A 21,952-nucleotide genomic window follows, 5' to 3' on the forward strand; every position below is an offset into this window, starting at 1 on the left:
TATTAGAGCTGAGGTGGAGGTTATACCTTGTTTATGATATCCACATGAACATTTACAGAGGCTCATCCCAGCAATTAGGATGAACCAAACAAAGTTCTGTTTCAGGTGAGTGCTAAATTAAATGCAACAGATCCTGAACCAAGGCAACAGATTCACAAATTAGAGCACATGATGTCTGAAAAACTCTTTTCCTTTATAAGTCCCACAATTTGAAATCTGATATCAGATATGCAGAAGGTTCATCTCCTGAGTTCTGCAGATTTTCTCAGCTTTGACCTAAAACCAGGACTCATCTAAGACTTGGTGGAGCACCATCTGCTGTTCATGTAAAACAAATTTTATCTGCAGCTCTATGTAAGTAAGAAGATAATGTCACCTTGTATTTGTTTATTCACATAACTGACACTCCCAAACAGCGAGAACAAAACATTGTCTATTTTAATATTTATTAGTTTATGTGGGGACAATACAAAAAGTCAAAGTAATAAAAAACATACCCTTCTTGTCACACTCTTTCAAGGCATCAGTTACAGCAATGAACTAAAACTAGGCTTTTTTTAACTGTACAAAGTGAATGGACAAACAAAAACACCAACACATCACCTTGATGTCGCTTGGAGAGAGCAATTTTTAAAAAGAGGCAACGGGCTCCAGACTTCCTAAGATTCAAAATGAACCAACATTATCAGATTATCGTCTTCATCACTCTCTTACCAGAAGCTGCTTGCCACTCAAGCACATTTAACAAAACAGAATACAACAGACACAAAAGGCATATGGATTTTAAGTAAGCTCTATTTCTTACCAATGTTTCTTAATGGGTATAACTTCAGGTTGAGTCCATAGGGTGGTGACATGCTCCCCAGGGCCACTGTGTGGTGCAGTTTTTCCACGTAGATACACGCCAACCCAGTCTTTTCTGTGTACGTACTATTTTGTGTATATATTTCAACACTCTAGGATGGTTTTGAAGTTTATGTGTCTAAAATCACTCAACGGAGCTGTTGGGTTCCGGTCTATGACTCAGCAGAGGAGGATTAAGAGGTTACACCGGGAGTTGGGTTGACATTCTGCGTGGCGGCCTGTGGTGCCACCTCTATGATCCGAGGTTTGTCAATGATGCGAGCAGTGCGGTTTCCTTTCTCTACAATCCCGATGATCCACGCTTGGTGGCCCTCTCCGTATTTTGGTGATTTGATCTCAGCACAGAAGCGAGCGGCCTGCTCCCGCGGCAGACAGATTAACAGGCCTCCTGTAAAGGAAAGGGAGACATGTCAGTGAAAAGGGTTTTAAATAAAGATTCTGATGGTTAAATGATGCTGAAGATATATAGGTGTTGTAATTTATCCCAGAAATTCTCATCATCTCTCTGACTATTGAGTCTCTTTAGAGATTTATCACTTTCTCTCCTTTGGTGTCCCTCAGGGCTCATTTTCTTGAAGTAAACTGGCTTCCCTTCTTTAGGTTCATATAAAATAAAGATTAAAATTTCAAATTTCATTCATCGTAACAATCTATAATACACAGACAGACTCAGGGGCTTAGAGTTTCCCTACTGGAGAACATTTAAGGCAAACTGTGACTGAAACTTTGGAGTTAAACAGCATTTTATAAATATTTACTCGGGTTATGTTTTTCAGATAATAAGAGACAAAAAGTTGAATGATTAAATTAGGAGGAAATAACCATGAATACACACATACCTGATGTTTCAGGGCAGGTGCCATGCATGAGACCGAACATGTTCCCACAGGCCTTGGACACAGCAGCCATCTTGGCGAGCACTGGGAGGTTGTGGATGACAAATGACACTTCACTTCGCTGTTGTCGTGCCAACGTCTGGGCGTGGCCAAGGATGCCAAACCCTGTGATGTCGGTGGCTGCGTGGGCATTGAAGGTGTGCATGAGACCCGCCGCTACATGGGGAGACAGAGAGAAAGAGAGAGAGCTGGTTTAAACTGGTTGTTCTATTTAAAATGATGACACCCAAAAGTTCAAATACACCATAATCACTGCAAATCAATATTGAGGATAAATCCATCATTTACCTGTCCTGTTGAGCCGAGCCATGTTCATCATGGCTTCATGATAAGCCAGTTCTACATCTTCCTGAGTTACCACCAGCTTTATTTTGTTCCACTTCTCAGGCTGAGTGGTTTGAAAGAAAAAACATAAACATGAAATTAGTGTCTATCCTAAAAACAAGAAGTGTCACGACATAATTATTCACGAGTGAACAAGCAGACTTACGATATCTAACCACTGATGTACTGCAACGGCAACTTGCGTTCCAAGTGGCTTCGTCAACACCAACACGTCTCCTGGGACTGCATTGTCTGGCCTAAGAAATGTCCAACAAGGTGTGATTAGTTGCATCACAATACATTTGTACATTATCCTTAAGCAGCTGTGAGCAACTCAAACCGCTCGAGTAAGAAAAGACTCCTACATGATAAATTCGTTGGGCTGGCAGACTGTTGTCGCGACTCCTCCCAACACCACCCAGGGGTTGAGAACCGTCTGTCCTCCTGTTACCGACGTGCCTGCCTCCTCTGACGCATCCTTGAATCCCTGAATGATCAGTGGCATGACTTTGTCTCTTTCCTGTAAAGAGAAAGACAAAAAGTCAGAGCGGCAAAATAAATGAGAAATATTTATGTGTGGTTTTTTAACAGTTAACACAGTGGGTTCTTTGCAGATATTTGCACTCAATCCAAAAATGAATGCATCGGCTGACGAGACACTTACCTTCTCTGACATTTTGTTGCTGACTCCTAAAAGCATCAACATGTTGTCACACTCTGTCACTCCCATGGCGTACAGGTCACTTAGAACATTGGCACAAGCAATTCTTCCCTACAAGACAGGAAAGTTAAAGCTAATTATTTTAGTGTCACCATTTTATTTTTCCCATGTATATATAAATCAATAAGAGCACTTTAGTGCACTCAGTAAAAAGAGAGACTTCCATACCATCATGTACGGGTCATCCACAATGGGGTAGATGTAATCTGTCGTCTGGACCAGAGAAAGGCCTCCATGTCTGAGCGGTATCACACAGGTGTCCATGCCTATGCCTTCACAGAAACAAAAACAGGGCAGAGTTCAGCAACTTGGCTTTAATATAGAATTTCATGAAAAGTTGCTTTTATTTTAGATTGTCTTTCAATTTCAGAAGGTTGTATTTTGTACAGAAATTATATTTTATACTAACGCACTTCTTTTTACTATTCATACATGCATGTATCTTTTTGTGCAACATGACTACTAATAAACATTTAGGGTGTTTATCATCATTATCGCAATATGAAGATCATTAGTACCTAATCGGGGCATAACCGCCCCCAGGAACTGTTCATCCTCCTGATAGTGGTTCTCCTGTAGGGTTTCTAGCAGCTTCTGTAACACATCTTGGGGCACCTGTGACCAGAAAATTACCAATTATTAACAACATAATTTTCCTTTATCAGGTAGAATTTCATGTAAGAGAGATCTTAATGAGAACCAACCTTGCAGCCTGTGCCCTTGAGCTCAGCAAAGCGTGTGAGTCTGAAGTTCTTGTCCAGCTCGTAGCTTTCGGGGTTGAAGGACTCCCGCACAGACATGTCTGTAGAAACTCTGGGTCCTCACCACTAAGACCATTTCAATGACAGGACACAAAAAATATACTTGTGATTAGAAACACGGTCTCTGGTAGAAAGTTTTGTTAAATGCACAGCCTTAAAATCAAATAATAATAGCAGCTGATTTGTCACACTGCAGTGCCATCTGGGTTTATTCATATTCTCATTTGTGCCTCATTTCAAGTGAATCACACACAAGCACAAATGATCTGTACAATCTGAAGCTGCAGCCCTGCAATGCATCCTGCCTGTAAGCTACACAAAGAAGGGATTCATTTCACTTCTGTTGATATTACATTTTTTGTTTTAGTTGCTTATATCTGCAACTCACAATTGTTTTTATCATCACTTCAGCTTCAGATTTTGGTAATTCATTATGCATTGAAGTGTTATAATACAATGGAAATTCCAGATACATCTCCAAAGCCCTTGGTGACAGCTTTAAATGTTGAATGATTTATCTGACCGAAATCTTGAGATATTTAATTTAACAAATCCTCCCTAAGAAAAGCATGGAAAAGGAGTAAGACTTTAACAAACTGTTTAAAAACAATACCTTTCAATAATTCATTTAACCTTGAAATCTAACCGCTTTTAATGATCAATATATTTAACCAGCATCTCTCTAGCAAGTAATGAACAATTCTCAGGTGAGTAATGCTTGTCTGGGTTAGTGTGTTGTGCTGTGTTAAATTGGTGGCAGGTAATGAAAACTTTACTATAATTAACTTTTAATAAAGAGCACAATAATGAGTACCTCTGTGCCCTGGCAGTGAAATGATGATTGCACTCACAGTAGCATTGTTGCACATAAGCACTTCCTATGAATACAGGCACTTTATACATATTGTAATCGCTGCTTCTTTTCATTGTGTGTCTCGTATCTTTTGCATGATTTGTAGGTAAAGGTCTACCTGCATGTAGTAAACAGATTCTGGTACAAACTGCAAAGCACTGTTTGAATTCCACAGCTCCCTGCACCACACTCACTCTCCACTGACAACATCCAGCATGAATCACAACGAGCTGCAGCGTGTTGATCAACTCTTTCTCAAAGTTTCACTAAAGAGAACTGAGGGAAGTGCAGTAACTTCCCGGCGGGAAACACCTGACAAGAGAAGCCATTCGAAACCATTTCCTCGAGGTTTGAACTTGCTGCAGGTTGCACAAAGTGGGCTCGGTCAGTGAACTGTGGGAGTGTTCAAGACGCCAAACGCTGCCAACTTCATTCAACCCTCGGTTTCTGGCAATATTACTGCAAAACAACAAGTCGCAGGGGTCAATACAACCCATGTCTAGCTTGGCTGTGACACTTTGAGTCTGGCGGGCACATCCAAGTGTTTCATGTTGTTTGTTTTGCTGGGAAAGGCAGTTTTAGCTCGGATGCTAACTCTTGCTAGCATCGCCGATCCGTGCACGGTGTGATGGGCATCGGCAGCTCCGAGCAACAAAAGAGCGGGGGGCTCCCGAGCTGCTGATCTGCAGCTCATCCAAACAACAACAACAACAACAATAACAACAACAACACGCTGGCTCCAGCTCGGAAGAAGCTGCTGCCGGCCCCGTTGCACACACATGCAAGTTAGAAAGTTGCCGTAGTGCACCGAGCAAAAATGTCGGCGGCGGAAAAAATTAACCCCTTCCTGCCCGTCGCCATGCGAGCTGGTGCAACATCAGCGTTAAAAGCAACGAAACCGGAGTAAACACGCTACGTGTGTGGACTCTGTGCTGGTGTGGTGCAGTACACGTGTTCACAGGAGCCCTAAACACCAGATTAGGGCCAAAGCGGAGTTATATTCGTTCTACATTTCCCCTTTAATTGCTCGGACCAGTTTATCCTTACCAGCTTCAAGTTAGCGGTGGATCCCCGACAGAAGAGCGGGGACGGGACCACAATGCACTGCGGCCAGAAACGGGCGTCTTCAGAGAATGCCTGACGAGAATTCGGACATATTCGCCCGCAAAGTCGGGACCGGAGGGTAAAAAATGAGAAGTATCACAAACATCGACCGAGCTCTGGATGGATGAGTTGTCGAGTCCTCCTTAACCGTCTCGAAAACGAAATTTGGTTGATAATACAAAGAGGAAAGTGACGAGCTCTCAAAGGGTCCTCTGCCTGAGCTGTGGCTGCTTCGACATCCCCTTTAACGAGCTGTGGAGTCTGGCAACAAAATCTCTACAATGGAGTGTACCTTTAATTTACTGTTTTCCCTCCAAATCTATGACCCGAGTGAACACAGGACAGCCCTGCCTGGTTCCAATATATAAACACATTCTGTGATCCATAATCTAAGACTTTGCACAATCCCTCCCCTGGTGCTCATAGTACTTTTTATATTACATGTGTGTTTCCTATGTATATCTTGTTTATATTTATACCTGCACAAGTACACCATAGCAAATCCCTTGTATGTGTAAACCTGCTTGGCAATAAGACGATAAGAAAAAAATTATTCAGATTCCTATGAGCATTTATTTTAATAATCCCATAGCAATAAATATGTTCACATTTTTTATTTATTTTTAATATAAACTTAATTTCCTTATTATTAGTCAAATCTCTGCAGGAAGGAATCAATTATACTTTAAGGTGTAACAAAAACAACAGAAAAACACAGTTGTGAAGAAACAATATTTATTGATGGAAACAACCATTCAATTGAATGTGCACTGCATTTTCATTTGCAAGGAGGGAAATACTGTATTTCCATCACGAGATTGACAACAACAAGTCAAAATCAACATTATTTTATAGAGTTAAGTATTTTTTATTTTCAGCTCACATCAAATATTTACTTTTCAATGTAATGTTTGAAATTAAGGCTGATGCTGCACTGCACATTACACCCATTGAAGTACATGTCACTTTAAAGGCTTAATTCACAATCTGCAACATCCCATAAAACGTCATTTGTGCAAAATATATGAATGCTGCACTGTTACAGTACTTTGTCCCATTTCAGGCTTTTGACTCTTAATAGCCTAAATATCGTATGAGCTCCAGGCGAGTGGGCTTTTATAGCTGTCGCCCATAGTGTAAACAGTAAGTTACTTCTGAACATGACAATAACCTGACATTTCTTCTACCACTGTATCATCTGCTGGTTTAGAATCCCAGATCCAAGTGGTTTACTCCATATCAAATAAAACGTCTATATGACCACAAGTGTGTGTGTGTGTGTGTGTGTGTGAGAGGGAGGGACTTCCTGTACACCCGGTCCTGTTTTCCCCTCTACATCCAACACACTGCAGTTAACAACTGCAAAAGAAATATCAGAATAGGCTCAATGAATCAAGTTAGAGAAGTAATGATGACAATGAGGAAATCTTCTGCAGCCCTTATATCAACCTGTCATGTTCACCACTGTCCCCTTCACACTTGCAGGTTTGCTGTAGTCATAGCCTGTAGAGGAACACAATATAAAAATTAAATACCAGAACAGCCTCAGTGTGTTTGTGTGACAGTGTATAGGCAACACATCTTGTGTTTTATTACAGGTCTCATTGCCTTTTTGAAAGGAAAACTGAGAAGGGCCTATCTGACGTGAATAGTGCAATAGAGAAGTAAAAGAAGGGATACAGTGCATGGTGTGAAGATAATTAGCTGACATTTTGAGAAGCTGCGTGAGTATGTCAAATGTCACATAGACGCGTGACAAAGACATATGAGCCAATAAGCAGGCCAGCAACATCAGTTTGCGTGTGTTGTCATGGCAAAGTGGGGAGAGGTAAAGATGTTGTGGGCTCAAAGGGCGCCTGATGGGAAGATGGAGTAAGATGAAATACTAAAGTGAGGGGAAAGGTGGAGACCATAGCTTGTCAGCTCCACAAAAGGGAAGTCGAAACGTCTATCAGGTGACTGGCTGCAATATAGGTCATAAACCCGACCTTCTCCATGTTACAGGATAGGACATGGACCAAATGTAGTTGCTGTCACAAGTTCTAATCACACTGATGTTTGCTTGTGTTCATATTTCCACTATGTTTGGTTTTAATTGAGCTCCATACCCGGATCACCAGATGGTGGCTTTCATATCTGGAATATCTTAATTGTATTTGTGGTGAGGGGGAGAAAGTGGAGATGCATCATTCATCTGTATACAGTAAATTGGTGCAGGCAAGGAAAGATAAATGTATACACGTAAATAAATGAGTTCACGCGTGTGTGTGTCTCATACTTGTAGAAGGTCCATTTAAGACTTCTTCTGCCTCTGCAGCATCTGAGGAGTCAAAGGAACATGAAGACTTACCTGACACATTCACAGAACACAGTAAACGTATAACTTAATGATAACTATTTGCTTCAGTCATGCTCACAACACTGTTTGCGTGATAATATAAGATTGAAGCAGTAGAAATATGACGCCAGACAAAATATGAAAATAAAGTATTACAAGAAAAGCCTAGCAGGCAGTACCTCTTTTCAGCCTCCTCCTGGCGAGCTTGATCTGATCTTGAAGGATCTGAACCCAGTCCCGAGGCCCGGGCAACTTCTCTATTCGGTGTTCGGTGCAGTATTTCTCTGTAAAGACTGAACACAGTTTACACGACTTTATTAACGTTTCCTTGCTGTGTCGTGATTGTTGTATACTACTACGTAGACAACGCTAATAACATTTTGTTCTTTTCGCTTGCCTACCTTTAATGGCACCTACAATGTTCTGGTCCAAGCCCTTACGATTGTCATTGAGTCCTCTCTTTCTTTTGCCATTTGGCAGGGAGTTGGCCAGGGTAGGATCATCAAAGAAGGCACACACCTAAACATGTTATCGCACGATGGTAAAACATTGCGGAACCTTTAGTTAACTCAAGTTATTATTAAAGTGAATTCGAAACAATTACAAATTATTGTTAAAAAACAAATATCCAGTGGTATTAATTAAGAGACTAAAGAGTTTGATGTGTAATGTTGTAGAAACCCACCAGTTTTCGAAACAGCAGGCTCCCAGAGCGTGTGTAGTTGACGAGGATGGAGTCCAGCTGAGCTTTTGAGATAAACACATCGTAATCCTTGGCAAGACGCACTTCAGACTGGAAAGGAATCAAACAATACACAGCATGAGGTAAAAACATATCATGGGAAAGATGAGAAATAAACACATCTCGATTCATATCTGCTTTTAGAGAGAAAAAAACTGTCCAACAGAAACCACTAGCATGTAATACTGCTGTATATTATTATTTCAAAATAAAGCATGAGGATGATCATACTTTAAAATTATAATGTGAGTGAGTCCAAGAGATGACAAAGTTTCTGGAACAAAACCATACACTTGATAATCGCTTCTGATATATACTTTTTAGTTTAATGATTTTAAATGGCTTAAATAAAGTCAAACATGATAAAGAGAGATTTTCTATAACAGAATACACTATGTCTTATTTCTGTATCTTCATACAAATTTGGAAGAACATGAACCATGTGTAATTTTAATGGGGTTTGAGATATATGTTAGAATGGGTTGAAAAGAGTATCAGTACATTTTGTAAGTTTAATAAAGGAAACCCATTCATTTAAAACCTTATTAAGAATCACACATTAACTTCAAATGCATAAGTACTGTTTCAGTGGGAAATAGTGTAATACACAAGTATAAATCACAGCTACAAGCTTATACACATTCACTTACACTAACATGCAGTTTACCTCTGATGACCGAGGTTCCCTTAACTGGTTCAGGAGAGGACTCTGTGAGTTGTTAAAAGCCACTGGATTGCTATGAGGCGGCAGCACAGAAACCTCAGGGGAGACTGGATGTCTGTTGGCTGCTGATGCGTCCTGCTGGTTCTCTGATTCCTGCCTCTTTCCAGATTCTGCAGGTGCAGCTATAAGTGGCGAGGCCTCCAGAGGGTTAAGAGCAGCTCTCCTTGTGCCAGACACACTCAGCGGTGCCACTTTATAGACCGGCCTCCTCTTGCGCGGCCTACGGCGAGGAGCGGGTCCTGGACCGAGACGAGGTTGGCATGGTGATGCTGTCTGTTCCTGCCTTTCCAGCGTCGCTACAAAAAGACAGACACACACTGCATTCTCTCTCCCACCGTGTGTGAGTATTTGTGTTTAACCACTGACCTTTTTGTGCCTGCATCAGCCTCCTCATGGCACGCAGCTCCTGCAGAATGGCCTGCAAGGTGCCCTTACAGTTACACAGGCAGCAGGGGGCCTCTGCCGCAGCAGGTGGTACCACATCTGCTGGAAAGTCAGTACAGTTGGTTAGTGATTGTTCTCTGAAGTGTGTGTATTTCTTCAGGCACATGTGCTTTAATGCCATATCTCTGAAGACAGCGTGTACAGTGGGTGTATGTGCATCTCTTTTCGATCCATTTGCCAAGAACACTCCTAAGTGTCTGCTTCGCACTCAAATACACACAACAAAACACTTCAACACTAGAGAGGATCTGCTTTCTGTTTCATTTCATTTTTTTCCATCTCCTCTTCACACATGCTCGGGTACTCTACCGTTATCCTGATTCACTTTGATGACATCCTTTGTGTGGTTGAGGATCCTCAGGGCCTTGGAGCGGGTGCTGTACTGGGCACAGCCTGGATCGTTGGCGATGGGAGTAGATATGGTTGAAGTCGTTGCAGGCCCCATGTCCGCTGCAGAGCTCCAGCTGTTGCTCTGGTGGTCCTCTGATACAAGAGGCAAAGATGCAGGCTGATGTAGCCAGGCCCGGCAGTCTGCCTCCGGGGGTTCCATCGCTGAGCTGTCCTGCTCTGCTCCCACACGGTGATAGGCCCTGCTGCTCTTATCGCTCAGGATCTGCATCATTCCTGTGATTTGCCTCTTGATCTCCATGCCCTCATCCCCCAGCCAAACTACTTTGAGAGAGATGACTGTCAGTCAAAATAGGTAAATCCATTATGTTATAGCAAAAGATGAATCCTTGCAGTGACACATACCTTCAGGCACAGCAGCAACCTTAGGCTCCACATTGGGATCCTTATAGCTGGGATTCATCACACATGAAGGGTCATCATCTGCATGTAAAACAGCAAGGTTTTGTCGAGAAAATGCAGTATTCCACTTACAAGGCACGATTTCAAAACAGCCACTGTTAGACCGTCACTCAGGACATTACATACCTCAACAAAACCAACCGCCTCCACCCGTTTTACTCTTGTGTGCAACAATTCAATGGCATTTGGTGCAAGAATTAAGAACTGCATAGCCTTTTTTATATTTTGTGTATTTAGCCATAGTTTTGTGCTGGTCTTCAAATTTGCCCCAAACCTATTTATCTATCTATCTATCTATCTATCTATCTATCTATCTATCTATCTATCTATCTATCTATCTATCTATCTATCTATCTATCTATCTATCTATCTATCTATCTATCTATCTATCTATCTATCTATCTATCTATCTATCTATCTATCATCTATCTATCTATCTATCTATCTATCTATCTATCTATCTATCTATCTATCTATCTATCTATCTATCTATCTATCTATCTATCTATCTATCTATAACAATAATTAGATAAAAGCTAAAACATATTTGATTTGATGATTGCAAGAATGGTGCATGTTAGCCGTTTGTTTTGCATGTTTATGATGAGGGTTGTGCAGACTAGCAGGGATTTTGATGTCAACCGAGGCAAACCCCCCCTCCCATCCCATGCAGAAGCCACCACCTGTAGGTAGTATGAAGAAGTGTAGTCAGAGAGGTAGTATGAAGAAGTGTAGTCAGAGAGGTGGCCTGCAGCTCACAGCTTCAGCAGAAAGTGAACAATCAAAGGCTGCATGTTGCATGCCCAGAATGCATGCGCAACATGTTTTCATATGTTGCACTGTTCGTCTCCTTAATTAGATCTTATTGTCAGGAGCTATGATGAGTCAGATATTGTTTTAAGTGTAAGATGTGAATCATTAAAATCGATGCAGGCTGTGGGCATTGTCGTGGCCGTGGCTTTTGTTTACAGTGTCGCCTCTGCATGGCTCACGGCGCCAGACAAACACCCAGACACAGACGCGCGTCTCCGCACGGTCCTGCATCCATCCATCCAGCAGCCTACCTTCATCCGTGACCAGTTTGAAGCTCCGAGACTTCCTTCTCCTCTTCCTCTCCCCAAACTCCATCTTCAGGAGGATTTGTTCAGTGAAGTAGCGCAGAGGGGGGGAAATCAGAGAGCAGGATTCAGATACAGTGAGCAGGACACAGTCAGTGACCGTCTGCCTTATTGATCACTTCTATTCCTCCTCAGGCTGAGCTTCACAGACGCTGTCATCCGCACATTTGCTGTGGTTCCATTCATCTGATAACCGCTGCTGAGGAAGATCTGCTCTCGTCTCCGGCGTGATGCTGGTTCCTCCCTTGCGCCATGTAAATAAATTAATGACTTTAATATTAAAAGATCGTCACATATCCCTTTGCGCCACCTGACGGTAACGTTGTCGTCTGAAAGGTCGAGTCAGACACTGTGGAGTCCAGACATGCAACCCATAAAGCAACGAGACCAAACACACTCACACAAAGTTTTCTTTTAAATTAATTCTATAATTATTATCATGAATACTGTAATTAGTGTATTTTTGTCAGAATAAAATGTAAAATTGCTCAATTATCTCATGTTTATGCATTTAATGTGACTGAAGTGAGAAGTACACTAGATATAATACTTATATGAATACTTGTACTAATACTTCTAATAAAAATAATGGAATAAACCACCCAACTGTAAAAACTATAACAATAGATAAGGAACAAAGAGGAACAAAAGGACTAAGCCCCGAACAATAACATAAAAAAGGCTCTTTTTTTTTGAGTTGGTTGTCCATCATTTTCTTGTTCCATTTGTTAGATTAAAAAAAAAAAAGTCCTCTCATGGCAGGCAGGAGTCAGATGGAATAAATCCATCTTCTTATCAAATGGCAAACCTGATCTCTCTCCAGTCATGACCTCACCTCAGGCAACTGTATAGAGTAGAAAACAGGAAGTAGTACAGGCCCCAAAAATGTCACTTTAGTGGGGCTTAATCTAAATTAATTATCTTTCGTGTTAAGATGCAAATGATTGTTAATGGTGCTCATGCAAAAAAAAAATATATCCCCATTTGCTTGATCACCTGTCTGAATTGGGTTAGGGTTGTTTTAGCTACAGAAATATTTAAATTTGAAAAAACACACTTTAGTTAGTTAATATTTAGATTAAATATTTGTTCCACTTCAACAAAATAATAACAGTATGTCTGATGTTATCCTTAAAGAGGAGTGCTTGGTTTAAATATTATGAGCTGTAATGTGATTTATGTGAAATCTGTTATTAACAAAAATAACAGGTAGTAACATTTTGTTTTGTCTTGTTAATGTATGTGTTTCGTTTTATTTTGAAACATAATGAACAAAACGGAACCACTGAGGGACTCTTAGACTGAAATGCAGTATTCCGGGGTTTTGAGATGAACTTCCGGTGTTGATGTGTCGTCACTAGCACCGCAGCTACTGTTTGTTCCAGTGTTTTTTAGTGGAAATATAGAACTAACCACCGCCATCCCAGTTCAGACATGGATATACTGAAAGCTGAAATCGCCAGGAAGAGGAAACTCCTCGAAGAAAACCAGCTCGTTGACGTAAGTCGCTGATTCAGCCCTGTGTTGGTGTTTGTTAGCTTGTTAGCCTCGCTTGCTAATGTTGAGAAGCACTAGCTGTGCTCAGGGAACTCGAATTACTGTTTCCTTTTCTGGACGGAGAAGAAAACGGAGACGAACTCTTTTGATTCCCTAAAATAAAACAGGATTTTGGTAGATTATCACCGTGTTGTGTTGATCATCTTTAACGTTAACCTCAGGGTAAATGGGAGTAAAACTACAATGAGGCCTTTGGGATTATACACATGTATGTAACAATATCGTCATATGTTCACTTAATTACATTTATCTTAACAAATATTTTAACCAACAACACACGCGTTGCTCTTGTCCTTATTCAATAGATAATTCAATTAATCGCAATGTAGAATTGGATTAGGTTTGTGAATCCCACTCAAAAGTTTATTGGAATCTGGAGTTTGCAAACTTAGAGTCCAGACAGTGAAACGCGAGAGGAGGTGAAGGTTACAATTATTTTATAAACACTCAAATCACTTTGAGTTATCTGTTCTGCCTCGAAGGAGACTTCTGATCAAGGTTAGTTTACAGATTGATGTCATCACTGTCAGTGATGTAGCAGGGATTTGACCCCATCTGCTGTAGAATGACCCAACACAAGGACATGCTGCCAGAGTCAAGTCCTTCACTCATCTTCTTTGATGTAAGCAAGACATCAAAGAAGATGGCTTTGATGGGTTTTGTCGCTCACTTTACAGGTTCCTAAATCTTTTCACATCCATGTGCCTGTTTAAGACATAGGTTTAAGGTATATATTAAACAAATAAATGTGTTCTGTGCATTATTAGATTGTTACCTTGTATTTGTCTGCACTCCTGACTTGGATTATATTTTATGACCAATTAATTCAGGTCATTGTACAGTGGTTCACTGTTTTTTCCTTGTCACAGTATGGATACAATGCACTGAAAAAAATCTAACTAATTGTCCCTCTGTCCCCAGGACTCCAAACGGTACTTCAAAAGGTCGGATCTTGCTCGCAAGGAACAAGAAGATTACTTCAAAAGATCCGGATATAAGGTTGATACCGTCACTCTCTGTCTACTCTCACTGTCACACAAAGATGCATAAATCACTTCAATGCCTTTTTAGTTCTTCAGTTCAGAAATTATATCATATTTAGTCAGTCTAATACTCTGAATTAACCTTTTGTAAATGAAATAAAGTCAGGCACTGCTGCTCAGGTGAACATTAGTGTTTGTATATGTGTTTATTGTGCTGTTTTTTCCCAACCTGCCTCTGCTGCCTGCATCTGTAGGTTCAGAGAGAAACTCCCAAGAGCCAGGTAGGGGAATGCACAGTGAAATGAGCAACCAGGATGCATGAGATCGTACAGTGAGAACACACTGTGTCCCCAAAGCTTCTGCTTCCTTGGCATCCTTTTTGTAATATCATTTGCTGAAGCCAGCCTCCAGAAATAAAACAAATTCGATGTCTGCTGGCTGGGCTGCTTAAACTGGTAATTTTGAAAATGAATTTAAATCCGTAATCATATGTGTAATTGTTATCAGAGTCAGCATATACTTTACTGCACATAGCAAGGCAACAAAGAAAGGAAGCCACAAAGCCGGAGTGGGACACAGCCAGGGTGTGGATTTCAGCATGGGATTTTCAATGGATATTACAAAGATATTTCTGTTGTCAAACTGCGTCTCTTTTTTTGCACATAATCTGTGACAGCAGCTCCAGTAGCTTTAATATTTTAGCCAACTTTGAGTTTGCCTTGATTTTTGTTTCACTAGTTTGCATTGTAGCAGTCGCTCTATGGAAAACTGCATTTCTGATCCATTTTGTGCAAGACCTAAAACGCTCGTGCTGGATGCTGTGTTTATTGGAGCCAGGGCCATTGTTACTTTGGAAGGCGTCTTGTCGTCAGTTTCTGTGGGTTCTCTTAGATTGTGTTAGGCCACAATCTAAGAGTGTCAGGATGCATGGGCCTAAAATCGCATGACCTTATTGTATTTCTTTGTTTCCAAAAAATACTTTTTGCCTGTATTTTGACTTTGGGTGGTACACCACTATTCAAATTCCTGTAAATGGATGTTATGAGGTGTATATGATATTCAAAATGCTTGCTTTGATTGGTGAATTATTGAGTCTTGTCTTTATTGAAGAACTACATGTATGTACAGTGAAGTATTGTTTCATGAGGACATCGCAGTTGTTTTTACATATCTGAGTTGTATTTCTTTCTTTTGCATTGGAGCAGAATGAAAAGAATCGTTTGATATTATGTCTACATCCCTCCAATAACATCAGTACATCTGTTTCCTCCATGTTTCCCTGAAGATTGATAAGGATAAGGAGGAAGCTGAGCCATCCATTGCAGCAACCCCAGTTTCAGAAATTGAGCCATCAGAAGAGAAGCTGCCGATGACACTGTCACGACAGGAGGTGAGTAAATATGTGTAATGCTACACTTGATTCTGAGCATTTTTCATTCTGATTTACATTATGTATTATTAAATATGTCTTTTTCTGTGTTAATGTAGGTGATTCGCCGGCTCAGAGAAAGAGGCGAACCAATCCGAATGTTTGCAGAGGCGGACTATGATGCCTTCCAGAGACTCAGGAAGATTGAGATTCTGACCCCAGAAGTGAACAAGGTACGAATATGGTTGGAAACCAGTTTGAGGGTCCGGACAGAAATTCCCACTGAATTCACCTCTACTTTGGAAAATTACATACACTAACGTTCTATAAGCTGTCACCATAAAGACACATCATAAGCAGATTGTTTTCTTTTTGTTAAACAAAGCTGAAGACCAGTTCTGTGAAGTAATGGAACGTGGTTTTATTGTAACATCAGAGCCATTCACATGTTCTCCAGTGAATAAAGGTCTAATCGATGTGGCTGTCATGTTCAATTCAAAATGGTTCTACTGTCTGGAATTTTGCTGATCAACACTCTTTTAATCCTTGTATTTGCTGCTTTCTTTATGTTTAGGGCTTGAGGAACGATTTGAAAGCAGCCATGGACAAGATCGACCTGCAGTACCTGAATGAGGTCGTTGGAGGGACAGAGGCAGGAGAAGTGGATACACAGCATGACCTGAAAGTACATGAGGAAAACACCACTATAGAAGAACTGGAGGTACGTTGAACAGTTAACTGTCCCGTGGAGGAATGAGTCTGCTGGCGTAGATAGTTTTGTTAAAGTCAGTTCAAGCTATGAGTAATTTGAGTAATAAATACTTTTGTACTTTTAAATAAACACACACTGAGGTACAAAAACCCTTTACAGCCGGTGTGACCATACTCCAGCCCACTGGCCCACCGTGACCTCATTTTAAATTATCTGTTTAATCTCTCAAAGATTACAGTACGTGGCCTGCTACTCTATATTGATTAATTCAGAACAATCACTTTTCGTTTTTTTATTTTCACCTCATGATGGCAGCACTTTTCTACAGTTTGTAGACATGCACCTTGTTGGCCTACTTGATGGGTGACTACAAACATACGTATGGTTGGAATAAATGCAGGTGAAATAACACATTTCAATAAATCAAAAATGAAACAGGCAATTGGCATTTCTTGACATTCCGAAGCATAATTCATCAGTGAATAACCTGCCCTGAATGGGGGGGAGTGAAGTATCGTAATGCTAGCGTAGCCTCCCAGCAGCTCGAGGTCATTGAGCTGCAGCGCTTTGATGACTTGTGCAGCCGACAACCGCAGCTCTATCTCGTGAAATTCGAGCAGCAGCTGGATAAATACTGGTTCCCTCAAAAGACAGACACTTATCAAGCTTGTTGTACATGTGTGAACAGATGTTCCCTTTATGAACCTGGACAAGAGCAGCTTTCACATGTCACTGGACAGTGTTTGCTGGGTTTTGATTGTGATGCTTGTTGAATACAGATAAAATCCATGAAGAATAATTTTATTGTACGTCATTATTTAAATTATCCAACTGATGTTAGAATACCAACAGGTGTTTTTACATTATATGTTTGAAAATCAAGGTTAGGGTTTATTTTACTCTCTAATATTGAAAATCTCCTCCAGGCTCTTGGTAAGACTCTGGGAACCGGAGACGATCTTGGAGACCAGGAACTTATTGACAAGTTTTTGTGGGTAAGACAAAAAACATCATGTTTAATTAATTAATTAATTAATTCATGTTGTTTTTAATTTAGTTATATTATATATATTATTTTCGTTATTCTTTGTTGTAAAATTATTTGATTATTTTAACATTTTTACGAAATATTTGACTATTGTCATTTTTTGGTTGAACAATATGTTACAAGTGAAGAGTCTGTCAAAAGCTAGTGGTTGCCACTGTTACGATTTTTGGGAATATTTTTCCTTAAAGACAGATTTTTTTGTTGTGTTCCAGTTTCTTCTTGGGGTTTGGGCCAAGGATCTGAACAAACGAGAAGACCACGTGAAGCGCAGTGTTCAGGGCAAGCTGGCCAGTGCAACCCACTCACAGACCGAGTCTTATCTCAAGCCTCTCTTCAGGAAACTCAGGAAGAAGGTATAGTGTTTGAGCAGACTAAAGCAAGATGTGAGTTTTCATGTTAGAGTTTCTAATTATCCTAATTTCTCTTTCAGAATTTACCCGCTGACATCAAAGAGTCAATCACAGACATCATTAAATTCATGTTGGAGCGAGAATACGTCAAGGTGTGTTGAGTATCTGATCACGGTCGTCTCTTCATTATCAACAATCAACGTGTTATAATCAATCTGCATCTTTTTTTTCTCAAGGCAAATGATGCCTATCTGCAGATGGCCATCGGAAATGCGCCCTGGCCTATTGGTGTGACCATGGTGGGAATCCACGCCCGTACTGGACGAGAAAAGATTTTCTCCAAGCACGTGGCGCACGTTCTCAACGATGAGACGCAAAGAAAATACATTCAGGTGAGACTCTAATATCAATTACTACAAATGGCATCAAAATCCTGATTAAGTGGGATTATTTCTATACATGTAATCATGCTTCAAAGTTACAGTATTTGTCCACACTGGATATATATATATATATATACACATATTTATACACAATAATAAATGTGGAATTATGGTCTAAAACTAAGCTTGATATGTTGCCTGTTAATTCATTTAATTTATGTTGAAAAAGTTTCCACCTCTGCCAACAAAAATTTCCCAGTATTTGATGAATTTATAGCGTAACTACCTCATCCTGTTCCCGTCTACTAAATATAGGATAATTAATGATTTTTTTCTCATTTCAGTCAAAGTGGAGATTTCTCAACTTGTTTTTATTTTTCTCACTACAGGGATTGAAGAGGCTAATGACCATCTGCCAGAAACACTTCACCACTGTTCCATCAAAGTGTGTCGAGTACAATGCTCTTTAACTTGTACTAAGCACGTCTGAAGCAGGTCTATTGTATCACTGTCCGAAGTGGTAATTTTTCACTGCAGCTCAATTAGGGGTTCTGGCCTGATTGAAGTGTTGTTGAGGCAGAACCTTGTATATCAGAGGCTTTCAAGTGCACATGCATTTCACAGGAAATATGTGTAATTTAAATAGAACTGTAAAATACAGTCAGAAAGATTCTGACTCCTTTTCCAGAAGAACTTGTCAGATTAAATGGGACTCTAATTAGATTTGTCCTCGTGAACTACTGGAAAGGCTGGTGTACATGTCATGCCAATGAAGTCATCAGTCCTCCTGGGAACATGTATGTTTATGTCTGAGGAGCCAAAACCATTACTGAAGAACTATTAAAATGTAAAGGGGTTCATTTTATTTACTGCTCTTGCTCTCGGCTGTAACATGATAATACTTTAAATACTGTTTTTTCAAAGGTTTGTTTTCAGTATGTTGTAAAGGTTAAGTCATTTGCCAGGGTAGCTCCTGTAGTACTCCTGTAAGTTTTATAACACCTGAGATGGTACAGTTCTTAACACTTAGTTGTCATACTATCTCCATGTGCGTGTTTGAGTTGTCATGTTTTCAGCTGATAATGAAACCTATCAACGTGTCTCTATTCAATCTCTGTGAGAAAATAAAGTCTTGTAAAATACCAGCAAAAGTCCTGACAGTAATTTGAATGCAGTGTGAGAAGTTAATTTTCCCTTTCAATATAAACTTTGTTTCTTTATTATTAAACTTGTCTCTCTTGTCCTCTGCAGCTGGGCTGCTGAATGGCTTAGTTTTAAACACCACAGTTTTCTTGACAATGTGTCGATACGAACACAGTTTGTAATTAAGGTCTCTCCTCAGCAAATGTGCCAAGACATGCTTCAGTTAAAATTTTGATTGCCCACAATGAGACTTAAGAATTCATTAAGAACGCACTTGTCAGATCAAAATATGCAATTAAGGAATCATTGTGCTATTATGTGCTCTACTGGGCAGCTATTGGGGAATAAACTAGATTTGCAGACACTGATTATTGGTGGAAACCTTCCAGTAGGGTGCTAAGATGGCAACATCCAGTGTCACACACCGACCTTATTACACTGAGTAACCATGGTGATGTGATCTGGTCATGGTGTGTTCTCGGCTGCCTGAACCCACGTCACTGCAGTTTCGGTCTGTGGGCTCTTAACACGTCACTACTTGAGACTCAGCTGAACAGGATGACGGCTCGCAGAGCAAACACCGTGAACGAGTGTAGGCTTCTCTACTTTCACCACCCGCATCTAACACACAGTGCAAGAAAACAGCAAAAGATCAACACTGGAACTCAAGAGCAAGAGGATGACCTGATGAGAAGTCTTTTAATTTGTCCAGCCACGGAGGCATTTCTCTGTCTGCCCTTGAGATCAAGTGCACCAAATATTTTGGCTGTTGTCCAGTCTAATCTGTTGTGTTAGTGTCAGCTGTAACGTTTGCTCTGCCCGAGGCCTTGAAATGATCAACTAAAGTATTTGCAGTTCATTCAAAATGAACAGGAGACTTCCTTGTGTGTTATCACACCTGGGGGGTCGCTGAGTTCTGTTCTCTCCCAGAGCCGTGGTATGTCCAACAGAGAGGATGTTTATTTGAGTTGGACATCTGGGAAAAATCATTACGAAACCACAAGATTAATTTGGAGATCGTAACAGCTACTCCGGTGCATAGTAGAGCAGTGGAAGAGGAACTGTATAAATGATTGAATGAATGAAACGACCTCAGCACAGGGAACGAGAGAAAACCAATCGCAGTGCTCAAGCAGATACCGGAGTGATTCCTCCAAAACGTTTAGCTCCTGACGCTGATACAGCTTGTATCAGACTAGCTGCTGTGCTTCTGTGACACTCTGCTCTCTCTTCAATCTGTAAACAAGATGCACTCACACATGCTAAGTCACCATCTTCGTCCCTTGAGTGTCCTCTTCATTTCACCTCAGCTTGTTCAAACACACAGAGAGGGTGTACAGACTGCAAACTAAATCTGTAAACTCCCCCGGCGAGTGCCCCCCCCCTCCGTAGTACATAGATATACTAGTTCATAGCCGCCTGAACTCCCTGACAACAATGAGGGTTTGTGTTCATTGTGTGGAGGCCTAATGTTTTTTTCCCTCTCTAATGACCTCAGATGTGAGCAAGCTGATAAAGACCCGCTCTCTATGCTCCTTTTGTTCGGGCGGAGGATTGTGTCAGAGCGGGACGTGTGAGGGTTCCGCTCAGTGTCATTAACACATTCAGATCCTGAGGCTTCGTGGATGGATTATCTCCATAGCCCCTTTGTAACTGCATAAATTAACACACTGATGTGGAAATCAAAGCAAAAGTGTTGCTCAGATGTGCAATTGTTTTCTACTGCATTATCTCTCAGGGCATTATTTCAGGAAGTATGCGAGGTATCCATACATTATTTAGGCTGGATACAGATGTATCATAATGCAAAACAAATGGAAGTGGACTCTATTTTTACCAAACCGTGCTTTCAGCTCACTCTGCATTAAGATGAGGACGACAGGTTAGTTCCACAAAGTGATCATAGGAATATTTCAGCTCCTGGCTGTGTTTCCAGGTGACCCCTCTCCATTCTTTTCCATGAAAAGGCTTTGTCTGTGGTTGCCGGCCAACTTCCAGGTCTTTGCTGTAATTAGAGCTTCATTTCTCCTTTCACCTGGACTGTCTGAGCAGTATCATCGTTGCTAGGCACCTGAGCAGAGGTGGAAACCAAGGTGAAAGCATAATGTATCAAACCAATATGACCACCTCCCTTTCTCTCTATGTGTTTGTGTATTCTCTCTTCACTATCTCCAAATCCCTGGCAATTTAAATTGATATATGGATTCATGCACTTTTCTTTTTTTATAGTTAGATGCAGTGATGAATAACCTGTATGAACCTCTGTCTCCTGTGAAGACAAATCTCATGTGAAGAGTCATTTGGATAAACTGATGACATTACTACCTGGGAAATTGATTTTTTTATTGGACTCTAATGGGGCTCAAAGGTCAGCACTTTGATAAAAATGCAAAATCATTAAATGAATGTGATGCATTGAGGTTTTTAGGAGATGAGTGATGGGGAATGTTTATAATGCCAATGAAAGAATATGACACCGAATAATATCCATATGTAAAAAAAATCTATTAATTTAGTCTGCTCCGTTATCTGTTCTTTCTTTGTTAACTTTACGTTTATGAGCCCAAACCACCCAGAGGTATAGTGAGGTCATTCAGTTGTAATAAGGCAGCAGCACCTTCAAAAACAGCTTCATAGAAATACATGATTTCATACAATCTGGCCTTGTCCTCTGAGGAGCAATCACCATGGTGAAGTGACCACAAGGT

General features: G+C 40.6%; 3 protein-coding genes across 6 annotated transcripts; 1 reads left to right on the forward strand and 2 right to left on the reverse strand.

The window, feature by feature from the left end:
• Positions 1-429: 429 nt before the first annotated feature.
• Positions 430-5,510, reverse strand: sephs1 (selenophosphate synthetase 1). 4 transcript variants are annotated; one of them, XM_061076216.1, is made up of 10 exons: positions 5,467-5,510; positions 3,510-3,632; positions 3,324-3,420; positions 2,974-3,077; positions 2,749-2,856; positions 2,450-2,604; positions 2,251-2,341; positions 2,049-2,148; positions 1,704-1,916; positions 430-1,252 (listed from the first exon to the last, which is right to left on the reverse strand). In XM_061076216.1, the coding sequence occupies exons 2-10, from the start codon at positions 3,603-3,605 to the stop codon at positions 1,038-1,040; spliced, it is 1,179 nt and encodes a 392-aa protein (XP_060932199.1). In that variant the 5' UTR covers positions 3,606-3,632; positions 5,467-5,510; the 3' UTR covers positions 430-1,037. The 4 variants fall into 4 exon arrangements, with proteins under 4 accessions (XP_060932199.1, XP_060932200.1, XP_060932198.1 ...); XM_061076217.1 differs by lacking the exon at positions 5,467-5,510 and adding an exon at positions 4,732-5,093; XM_061076215.1 differs by lacking the exon at positions 5,467-5,510 and adding an exon at positions 4,614-5,093.
• Positions 5,511-6,967: 1,457 nt separating this feature from the next.
• On the reverse strand, positions 6,968-11,994 carry bend7 (BEN domain containing 7). Its single transcript, XM_061077201.1, has 11 exons — positions 11,913-11,994; positions 11,646-11,717; positions 10,525-10,602; positions 10,081-10,443; positions 9,694-9,813; positions 9,271-9,623; positions 8,547-8,654; positions 8,263-8,380; positions 8,041-8,154; positions 7,802-7,843; positions 6,968-7,026 (listed from the first exon to the last, which is right to left on the reverse strand). The coding sequence occupies exons 2-11, from the start codon at positions 11,707-11,709 to the stop codon at positions 6,968-6,970; spliced, it is 1,419 nt and encodes a 472-aa protein (XP_060933184.1). The 5' UTR covers positions 11,710-11,717; positions 11,913-11,994.
• Positions 11,995-13,039: 1,045 nt separating this feature from the next.
• prpf18 (PRP18 pre-mRNA processing factor 18 homolog (yeast)) lies at positions 13,040-19,252 on the forward strand. Its single transcript, XM_061076038.1, has 10 exons — positions 13,040-13,199; positions 14,178-14,255; positions 15,525-15,629; positions 15,728-15,841; positions 16,183-16,329; positions 17,247-17,315; positions 17,581-17,721; positions 17,799-17,870; positions 17,955-18,110; positions 18,491-19,252. The coding sequence occupies exons 1-10, from the start codon at positions 13,134-13,136 to the stop codon at positions 18,569-18,571; spliced, it is 1,029 nt and encodes a 342-aa protein (XP_060932021.1). The 5' UTR covers positions 13,040-13,133; the 3' UTR covers positions 18,572-19,252.
• Positions 19,253-21,952: the final 2,700 nt, after the last annotated feature.

This window comes from Limanda limanda, chromosome 8 (assembly GCF_963576545.1).
Source record: "Limanda limanda chromosome 8, fLimLim1.1, whole genome shotgun sequence".
Lineage (NCBI taxonomy): Eukaryota > Metazoa > Chordata > Actinopteri > Pleuronectiformes > Pleuronectidae > Limanda > Limanda limanda.

Bases quoted from the DNA above. Each gene is read 5' to 3' on its own strand.
- bend7 (XM_061077201.1), bottom strand. From the start codon at position 11,709: ATGGAGTTTGGGGAGAGGAAGAGGAGAAGGAAGTCTCGGAGCTTCAAA. The intron at 10,444-10,524 runs GTATGTGTCACT...TCTCTCTCAAAG, and splicing joins GGTTGCTGCTGTGCCTGAAG to TAGTTTGGCTGGGGGATGAG. The intron at 9,624-9,693 runs GTCAGTGGTTAA...GTCTTTTTGTAG, and splicing joins GCTGATGCAGGCACAAAAAG to CGACGCTGGAAAGGCAGGAA.
- sephs1 (XM_061076216.1), bottom strand. From the start codon at position 3,605: ATGTCTGTGCGGGAGTCCTTCAACCCCGAAAGCTACGAGCTGGACAAG. The intron at 2,149-2,250 runs GTAAGTCTGCTT...CAAACCACTCAG, and splicing joins TACATCAGTGGTTAGATATC to CCTGAGAAGTGGAACAAAAT. The intron at 1,253-1,703 runs GTATGTGTGTAT...TTTCCTTTACAG, and splicing joins CACCTGCCCTGAAACATCAG to GAGGCCTGTTAATCTGTCTG.
- prpf18 (XM_061076038.1), top strand. From the start codon at position 13,134: ATGGATATACTGAAAGCTGAAATCGCCAGGAAGAGGAAACTCCTCGAA. The intron at 17,871-17,954 runs GTGTGTTGAGTA...TTTTTTCTCAAG, and splicing joins TGGAGCGAGAATACGTCAAG to GCAAATGATGCCTATCTGCA. The intron at 18,111-18,490 runs GTGAGACTCTAA...TTCTCACTACAG, and splicing joins CGCAAAGAAAATACATTCAG to GGATTGAAGAGGCTAATGAC.